General features: G+C 33.0%; 1 protein-coding gene across 7 annotated transcripts in view; it reads right to left on the reverse strand.

The window, feature by feature from the left end:
- AKT3 (AKT serine/threonine kinase 3) overlaps positions 1-10,648 on the reverse strand; it is a 207,549-nt gene that overhangs the window by 12,919 nt on the left and 183,982 nt on the right. For all 7 annotated transcript variants that reach the window (XM_032466537.1, XM_032466539.1, XM_032466538.1 and 4 more), the window contains 2 exons: positions 10,108-10,322; positions 4,030-4,117 (listed from right to left, as the gene is read on the reverse strand). In XM_032466537.1, coding sequence (XP_032322428.1) covers positions 4,030-4,117; positions 10,108-10,322 — 303 coding nt within the window. The remainder of the gene's footprint in view (positions 1-4,029; positions 4,118-10,107; positions 10,323-10,648) is intronic.

Here is a 10,648-nt window from a genome sequence, read left to right on the forward strand (position 1 = left end):
AAATCTTTTTTTTAAAAATATGCATGTCCAGTTGTTTCAGCACCACTGCTGAACTATCTCTGCACTTCTATTGAAAGTCAATTAACTACACATATGTGAGTCTATTTCCAAATCACCTACTGTGTTGCATTGATCTCTTTGCCTCCCTTAATGGTAAATAAAAATCTGTGACGTCTGTAACAATCTGTTTTGATTACTGTGACTTGACAATTCTTGAAGTCAGTAGGTAGGTCCTACAATTTCATTTTTTGCCAAGTTATTCTAGCTCTTTCAAGTCTTCTGTATTTCATACGAATTTTAGAATCAACCTAACAATTTCTACAAAAGAGCCTACTGGGATCTTGATTAGAGTTGTGTTGAATTTCTGTATCAATTTTCAGAGAACTTACATCTTAAAAATACTGAGTCTTCTAAATCATGAACACAGTATATCTCTCCATTGCTTTAGGTTGTCTTTTAACTTCTCTCAATAATGTTTTTTTAGTTTTCAGTATAAAGGCCTTTCAAATATTCTGTCAAAAGTATCCCTAAGTACTTTACATTTCTGTTACTATCATACATATTTTTATTACTTTCCACTTTACACTGTTGCTGCTGTATAAAATTAAAGTTCTTTTTGTAACCTGCTTCTATATATTTATCTTGTATCAAGCAAACCTATGGATTAAACTTCAGTATCTTTTTTGTATATTCCATATGATTTTCTACATATGTCATCATGTTGTCCATGAATAGACAGATTTATTTTTTTCTCTCCAAAATATGTGCATTTTATTTCTTTTTTTTTGCCTTACTGCACTGGCCAGAACTTCCAGTACAATGTTGAATAGAGTGAACATCTTTGCCTTGCGAAACCATTCAGCCTTTCTCCATTAAGATATTGAACAGTTTTTCCCCAGATATTCTTTATCAGCTTAAAAAAGTTTCCTATTCTAGGTTTACTAGAAGTATTTTTGTTTGATTGCTTTTGCTTATATCAGAAAAGGATGTTGAGTTTTTCCTGAATGCGTCTTTTCCTGCATCCATTGCGATAATCACGTATCATATGATAAATTATAATGATTACTTTAATTTTAAGCCAACCTTGTATTCCTGGAATAAACCCCACGTGGTAATGATGTGCTATTTTTAAAAATCTTTTCTTGATTTTACTAAAATTATATTAACTATTTTTTACATACATGCTCATTGAATAAATTTGTTTATAGTTTTTTTAAACTATCTTTGCCTTTTCTGGCATCAGGTTAAGCTAGCTTCACAGACTGAATTGGGAAATATTCCCTCATCTTCAATTTTCTGAAAGAATTTGGATAGCACTGAAACTATATCTTGCTTAGATGTTCAGCAGAATTCAGTGAAGCCATATGGATCTGGAATTTACCTTGTGAGGATTTTATTTAGAAATATAATTTCTTTAACACATAAGGTTATTTATGATATTTATTTCTTCTGGCAATTTGTGTCTTTCAAGGAATTTGTCCATTTCAGCAAAATTGTTGAATTTGACTATTTTTTTCAAAATATTTCCTTAAGATCCATTTAATAACCACAAAATCTGTAGCAAAGTCACCCCTCTCAGTCATGATACTAATAATTTGTCTTCTTGTTTTTCTGTTCAGTTTGATTAGAAATTAATCTTGATTGCTTGAAAGCTTTTCCTTTCATCAATTTTATCTGCTGCTTTTCTGTTTTCTACTTCATTGACTGTTGTTCCAAACTTCATTATTTCCTTTCTTCTGCTTACATTGGGTTTAATTTGTTCTTTTTCTAATTCTTTTTCTTAAGATGGAAGATAAGATCACTGATCTTAGACCCTCTTTTTTGGTACCTTTCCCTTTAACTATTTTGTTAGTTGTATCCCATACCTAAACATATTTTGTTTCCATTTTCAGTCAGTTCAAAATACTTCCTAGTTTCCCTTTTGACTTCTTCTTTGATCCATGGATTATCTTAAGTTGTATTTAGTTCCCAAATACTTGGAGACTTTCCATGTATCTTTCTGTTTTGATTTCTAATTTCATTCTCTTTCATTCAAAGAGAACATGCTGAAAGTTATATGGATCCTTTTAGATTTATAGAGTTGTTTTGCCCAAATCTGGTATATAATGGTAAATGTTCTATGTGACCTTGAAAAGAATGAGTGTTCTGTTGTTGGGTGTTGTTCTATGAAGGTCAATTAGATTAAGCTGGTTGACAGTACTGCTACAGTCTTCTACAACCTTAATGTTTTCCCCTCTACTTCTAATAATTATTTGAAGATAGTACTGCAATGTTCAACTACAGTCTATTTTTCCCTGCAGTTCTATTAGTTTTGGCTTACGTTTTGTTATTAGATACAAAATGATTAAGACTGTCATGCCCTCTTGATGAATGGATCCCTTTTTTACGGTGAAATGATCCTCCTCATCAGTGTAATGTTACTTGCTTTGAAATCTCCTGGTGATGCCAAACTACAATTTAAGAGCCAAACACTGATGAGGAAATCTTTGTAGCATATTCTACTCTCCTAATAGGACTGAAGAAAGTCCATGCTTTGCCTCTTTGTTAAGTGAGCAGTGCTCCACTGGTGCTCCACAGTGTCTCTTAAAGAAGTGTTTCTTTCTGTCGTATTCTGTTGCTGCTGTTGGTGGAGTCCTCCTTGGACAGGATGTATCAAAGGACTATTTGGTTGTGGCTTATAACTTTGTACATCAAAGAAAACCTCTGTTCATGTATTATTTCTTGGAGACATAACAAGATCTTGGTATTTTTCAGACTTCTTTTTCAAATTCTTTTATAATATACTTACATGATAAATTTCATAGCTCATAAGTACATAGCTCCTAAGGGGCTATATATGGATACAACTCATAAAGATTATCATCAGTGTTATAAAGTGGATGCATAATTGTCTACATGTAGTTAATAAACGCTGAGCACATTTAAAAATGGTCACATGATTCTCATAAGGTTTGAGAAGGAGTCAGCGCTTTCTTTATACATGGTAGAAACTCAAGAGATGTAAACTTAACATAGTGCAACTATTTTAAACACCTAGTTTTAAGAAATGCTTAGAAAATCACTCCACTCCCTGTTATCATAACATAATACAAAATGAAGTACTTGTCTTACCTTCTCATAACTGATATGAGAGCATTTTACCTTTACTTTAGGGATTACTAGAGAAGAATATTTGGCACAAAACAGACACTACATAAATGTTGCTCATTGATATATGTTTTAGAGAAAAAGATGGAAAACTGGAACAAATTGAAATAAAGGACTAATCACAAAAAATGACTACATAAAAATTCTAAGCAAATGCTGAATTAAATAAAATTCATAATAAAATTTTTATATGAGCATTCCAAAATCAAAAAATCAAAATCAATGACTGTACTAACAATATCTGAAGTAGTAAAGATCAAATAAACAAAAATTTGAAAGACACAATAACTTCCTGTTTCTGAACTTAAGTAAAAATTGTAGTATTAAAAAGAAATACTAACCAGACAAAACAGTTATATAATTTTTAGTATCCATTTAGTGGGTCTTGAAGTTCTATATCAAGTAACAGAGAAGTTCCAAATAAGGCAAATAAATGCATTGCTTTGTTAAGTATTAAAACTAAGTTGTTTTCAATTCCTCTTAAAATAAGGACTTATATAAATAAATATCAAGAGTTCCCTGTAAAATGAAAGGCACAAATTTTTAAAATTATGATTGTTTTGCTAGCTAATTTTCCTGAAATATAACGTAACATTAATGTCTTTACTTTCTCTGAATTAAGGAAATGAAGAGAAGCAAACTAACAAATTATTGTGATAAAGTAGGAGAAAAATTAATTGATCATATTGAATAAAATTTCAAAATGCATTTAGGGAGTCAAAATTATCAATACAATTTTGTGGTAAGAAGTTTAATATTCAATTAAATGACAGTAAAAGTGAAAAATATCATTACATCATTAAATTTTATTCAGTTAAATTTTCTTGCTGTAAATTCATTTTAGCCAAAATAAATAAACACGATGCCACAAAGGTAACTTACCTTTTTATCATATACATCTTGCCAGTTTACTCCAGAAAAGAAACTGTGTCTCATAATTTCTTTTGCATCATCTGGTCCTCCACCAAGGCTGAAAGAAAGGAAATAAAATTAAATGAGTATAAAACACTTACATAAGCCTAACGCACAACAAAAAAGCTTTTGTGAAATGTCTCTTTCTGTGTGTAAATAGTTCTTGTGATAAAATAGCTATAAAAATAAGCTTTTGCTGTAAGATCTAATTTCCCTTTTATGCTATTAGTAAGAACTAGCTTCAGAATGCTTCAGGTATTTGAAAAGAGCACAGGCTTTGAAGATCAACCTGAAACAGGCAACCAGCTCTGGAATTTATGAGATGTATGACAGTGAAAAAGTTGCTTAATCTCAGTTTTCTCATCTGTAGAGTGGGGATAATACTAATAGCCTGGTGGATTACTGCAAGGGTTAGAAATCACGCAAGTAAGTACCTAACACAGCAAATGGTAGCTGCTGTCAATTCTATAAACCAAATTTATTTCAGAATAACTCTAGTCAAAATGCACTCTTGTTAACATAAATTTTGAAAAGACTAGACAATTGGTTAGAAAAAACAATTTGTAGAGCATTGCTAACAGATAGAAACTCATGGACTATTTTCATATCTCAAATGAACTTCTCTAGAAATGATATAATTAATCTATGAAATATCGTTGCAATGTAATTTTCTATGCAAGTTTCAATATAAATTAAAAATTTAAAAATATCTCCCATCCCATCTTTGAAGGTACTCTTATTCAACTGATACGTGACACAATATGAAATTCAGGTACTTTCTGGCTTCCTCAATTTCAGATAGTGCATACTAGTCACTATGAAGAAAGAATGAAAGAAACAGAAAAAAACAGAAAAGGAAGTAAGGTAAGAGGGAAAGGGAAAAGAGAGAAGAAAAAGAAAGGACAGGGAAAGAATGAGGAAAAGAAAGTAAAGGAAATCTATTTAAATCTGAATTTGATATAGCAAATTACACTTGATCTTACTCATGGCTAGGAATGATGTGTGCTGATAATTGCTTAACCAGCTCCCTGGTGGAAATTATGCATACACAATATATATGTATATTACATACTTATTAATTTTACTGATACAAAATGTGAAGCACAAAATTTATAAAGAGTAATAAAATATACAACGTTGTTTGTTGTAAATTAACTATTGATATTTACAGAAAACTTTTGTTGATTTTTGCTGAGCTCCAAAGCCACCAGCTGACTGATGAGTGGCTCTGACATGAACACTAGCTCTATTTTGTTCACAGTAAAGACTAAGATGAAGGCGATGCAACAGACATATTTCAGAATTTCACTTGTCAGTTATGTGAGTAACTTCTTTACTGAATGGTTAATAGCTTAGGAAGAATGGAAGAATAGTTCCTCATTTTTGTGCTATTCATAATGTAATGGATACAGATACAACAAACTTTAAAATTTAGACTGTATTATTAACATTTCCCTATCACTTTCTTAAGTCTAAACAATCAACAGAGCAAATAATTGAAGCCCTGACTTACAGTGTTTGACAATTTTGGTGATGTAAATACTCCCACCACGGCCAGTTTCAAGTTATCAACATGTCACTCAACAAAGAAGTAAGAGATGTGCAGAGGCAAAACATTATATAGTATTTCTACCCTCAAAATATTTAAGCAAAATAATAGTAGTAATAGAGATAATAGTAAACGTAGCATTATTAAAGAGTGATGAGTTTTGAGTACTTTTTACCTTTGATTTTAATGTTCTTGATTTAACTGTAAGTTTATATAATTTAATTTTTAATAATGACTGTATTAAACAACCAGCTCACAAAATTCTTGAAATTTAACAACTGGCTTTTATAAGCTTGTACATGCCAACTCCCAGCACACCAACAGATAGGAAGAAAAACAAATAGGTCATAGAAAACAAACAATTATACAATTCTAATGAATATTGCTTATTACTGGGTGTAAGGAATACATGACTGGGAAGAATCCAGGATCCTCTGACACGCTGTCAACGGAAAATAAAACAAGTAGCTGACACCTTAATTATCTGCAGTGATGATCCATGGTTCCTATCCCAGATCCACAGAGTAAGTCACAGCCCTGATAGGGAACTCTTAGATTGGGTCAGATCATAACAGCCATGTTCACATTTGAAAGTTTTAGACTGGCAACTCCATATCTAGTTAACATTCAGCACTGGACTCCCTGGCCTCACTCTTTTTCATTCTATTTCAAGTTGTGTATGTCTCTCCCCTGGTAGAATGCAAATTCTTTTGAGGGGAGAGATCAGTACTGGATTATCCAAAAAGCATTTTAAGCTTGTGCTTAGGGAGCCAGAAAAGCAGAAACACCAAAACACATGTTTCTGAAAAGAATTATTTAACATTTCAAAGTATGCATCAAAGTAGTATGCATGAGGAAAAAAAAAAACAGACGTTCATTGTATTTTCTTTCACTTATGTTATTGTTTATTTCAATATTGTTTTCATTTTGAATTATATATGAGATGGTGGGTGAGGTGGGATTTGGAGTGGAGTATCTTAATTATTTTGTAAATAAAAGGTTTTAATCCAACTTTGGTTATTCATTTTCATGTCACTCCTCAGTTCTCTAGCAATAGTTTGGCTTTGGACACAGCCAGCATTTAATCTATATTTGTCAAATATATATAAAACTAAAGTATCAGCCATGAATACTACACAAAGTCTAAGAATATAATCTTAGACTGCCATTTTAGAAGTTGGGAGAGATTCTTTAACACAAGCTTCCTCAAAGTGTGAAACTGTCAAAAATTTCAATGTCAGTGACTCCCTAATATACAACTTAAGACTTCAAAATAATATCAAAATAAGATTTGCACTAAGATATTTTTGTCTAAGAATACCAAACTCTCAGATCAGAAAGCCAGACTAAATCCTCAGCTACTATGGATTCTTCATTATTAGAAACATCACAGAATTCATATTTTCCTTGTGTTACTGAATGCAACGAGAGGTCACGCTTTTCCTACAAATCTTGCATAGGAGGATAAAGGAGATAGTAACAGAGTAATCATAAAGTAATAAAGAATAAGAAGTAAAAGCTAGATGACAGCTGACTCTTTGATAGAACTGATAGCAATTCAGTAAAGAATATCAGAAAAATTCAGGCAAGTATTTAAAATAGTTGAATAGGAATAATAAAGAGGTATACTATAGTGCTATCTTTGATTATGTTTCCAAAGACTTTTCAGGATCCTTTGTTGGCTCTTTCTCTTCTTTCTACCTCTTAAATTTCGACATTTCCCAAGCATCTGTCCTAGGCTGCCTTCTCTTTATATTCTACTCTTCCCACTATTCTCATAGCTCCAGCTACCTTCTAGGTATCTACAGACCCAAATCCATATATTCAGTCACTGTGTTTCTATTAAGCACCAGCAGTATTTTCAGCTTCCTGCTTGAAATATCCATCTAGGTTTTCTATAGAAACCTCAGACTCGGCATAGCCAAAGCTAGAATCCACATCCACACCATCAAGCCTCCCCCTTTGCCTGTACTTCTTCTCTGTTAATAATACTCCATTCTCCAAACTAGGCATCCAAGCTGGAAACCTCAGAGACATCTCTGACTCCTTTCACTTCCTCACCCTTTCTCTTTAATCATTCACAAAGTTCTATTCAGTGCCCTTGGCCACTGCTCAGGAAGGACCATATCCTTTATCTGGACAATTCCACATGCATTCTTAATTATTCTGCCTACCTGTCCCTGGCCCTTCCTTGTTCTAATCCTTCCATGACAAAGATGCCAGAGTTATCTTTTCATAATACAAATCTGATTATACCATCCCTTACTTTTAACAATTCAGTGGCTTCTCATTCCCTTCTGAATAAAGATTAAATAAGAAACATACAGTCCTTACAATCTCACATACGAGCTTCATCTCCCAGTGTTACCCAACTCATATTCTACACTTCAGTTGCTAAACTCCTCAAATGTCATGTTCATTTGCAATTCTAGGTGTTCTTTACATGTAAAATTCTCTGCATGAACATCACCGCAAATTCCAACTCCTTCATGAGGCAGCTCATGTTTTCCAATCCCCTAGACAGAGCTAATCATTTCAATAGCATTTGTATGCAGTTTAACCTGAGCATCTGTGAATGTATGTTTTGTAACCCACATTATTCTATGAAAATTCAGAGCAGAGATTATTCATCTTATTCATCCTTGCATTCCCAATATTTTAATGCAGCAGTGGAGGGGCATGACATAACCACCTTACAAGGAAACAGTAAATAAAAAGATCACGTCTTCTCTTTAGACAATTGCAACTTCTGGGTTGACAAAACTTTTAAGAGTTGTCCTACATACCAGGCCACTAACATGCTGGAAATATACTTCATGTTTATTCAACAATTATTAAATACCTACTATGTGCTATCTCTAGGGGGGTTGGGGGAGGTAAAGGGTGGGAAATGACAGTTAAAAATGAATGAGACATGGCATGAAAACCCCAAGTACAATTTTGTTCTACCAGCCACCTACAGAGGGGGCCACAAAGGAAAGGGTTGTCAAAGTTAACTGGAGGAGTCAGAAGTGGAAGGGTTAAAAACTGTCTGCCCTTGAAATCTAAGGCAAATATTAGATCCAAAAGTCAAGCAGATAAAATGGGAATTCTGGTTCTGTTTGAAGATTATCTCTAGCCAAGTACCACTTGTTAAAATAATTGTGAAATAATCACATCAAATGACACACATTTCAAAACCTGAACTAAGAAGTGGTACATTGAAAAGAAAATACAAGAGAAATACCAACTAGGCATGTGAAAACGTGACTTCTATTCTTGTTCCATCTGAATTTTCTGTGAGAACGAGGATAAGTCACTTAACCCTCCCTGGGCTTCATTTTCCCCTCAATCAAATGGAAATGCAAATATCTATCCTGTCTACTCCACAGGCTACTGAAAAAGTAAGGGAAACAAGAGATGTGCAAATGCTCTGAAAAAGAAAACAAAATCACTTCTATTTTATAAGGCAAGATCTCAGTTTCTAAGATTATGAAACACATTTTTAATGGTTCTTCACAAAGCAAAAAGCTGGTACTTCTTTTATTATGTTCATTTATTTCTGCCAAAGATAAAATCATGTTACTCATAAATTTAAAAGCTAGAAGTGTGTGATGGAAACCATCTCCTAAGGTAGACAAAGCCCACATTGTAGGATTCACTTATTCCTTCACTTATTAATTTGGTCTGACAACAAATACATATTGAGCATCAACCATAAATAGAACATTAAAAAATTATGTAAGGTGTTAACAAAAGATTAAACAATACATGAAATGGTCTATCTTTAAGATGCTTAGGATTTAAGAGATTTTCAGAGAAATACTGATATGCATATATATCTAGATGGAAGGATGGAGATATACATGTATACACAAACACATATATTAAGGGATGTTTTAAAATTGACAGTCATTTCATGCATGACTTATAAAATGTATGTGTACATAACTATATAAACATGAGCAAAGAATATAGCTCATTAAGCAAAGAGCTGCAGGATTCTTCAGGTCACAGTTCTAGCTACAAAAGTGTGTGAAGAGTTTTTTGCCATTAATCCTTTCAGCCAGGCATGGAAAAGAATTATCTCCAAACGACAAACAAAAAAGGTAGTTAGGTATGTTAACGTTGATCAGCTGGTGTGGGAGGACAGTACAGAGACGGTCCTATTCTTTCCATATTGTAAATCAGTAGAAATATAAGAGCCCAGAGTGAAAGGCAAAAAAGGGATCTTTCTATCCTCACAATGCTAATAAGCACCATGGCAATTAAGAAACTGTGCATAATATTCCCCAAATCCTTATTTGGTAAAATCTGTATAAAACTTCCAAGTTGGGAATGAATTGATGAAAATTTTTAAATGCTCCATATTATGCAGTTAAAAATAAGTCAGTGTCTCATGGGAAGATGTCTATACCAAATACATTGCTTCTTGGAGTTAGTTATATTTGAATTAATTTCCACATCACACTTTCTAACCATATTCATCAGTAACTCACTGCATGTTATTTGTGGCTTACCGTTTATTTGGATCCTTTATCAAGAGCCCTGAAAGCAATGATTTTGCATCTGAAGAGAGTGTTCGAGGAAATTTAATGTCTTCCATTAGAATTAGTTCAAAAAGTTTCTCATGATCCTGGTTGTAGAAGGGCAACCGCCCACACATCATTTCATACATAACAACCCCAAGGCCCCACCAATCCACGGCTCGGCCATAGTCATTATCTTCTAACACCTAAAAGTGAAACCAGCAAAAGATTAATTATTACACGTTAACTTTTACAGCATTATTCCTAAAACATAAGATTTTTATCTAAAAGTGAATCCCAACTTTCAAAGCCTAGGTAGGCTATCCTGAGATCTTGACATTCAAACTATGAAGCTACCTACAAAAGATACAAATCACACCAAATATGTGAAATGTTCAATATATATCCTGAAATGATTGGGTACAAGAAAAGGTCATGCAATAGATTCTAAACAAATGAGTATAAGTGAATCCTAAAGATCAAATGAAGACCATGTGCATATTTGCACATTTTCTTTTAGGCCTACTTAATT

Source organism: Camelus ferus, chromosome 23 (genome assembly GCF_009834535.1).
Source record: "Camelus ferus isolate YT-003-E chromosome 23, BCGSAC_Cfer_1.0, whole genome shotgun sequence".
Taxonomy (NCBI): Eukaryota; Metazoa; Chordata; class Mammalia; order Artiodactyla; family Camelidae; genus Camelus; species Camelus ferus.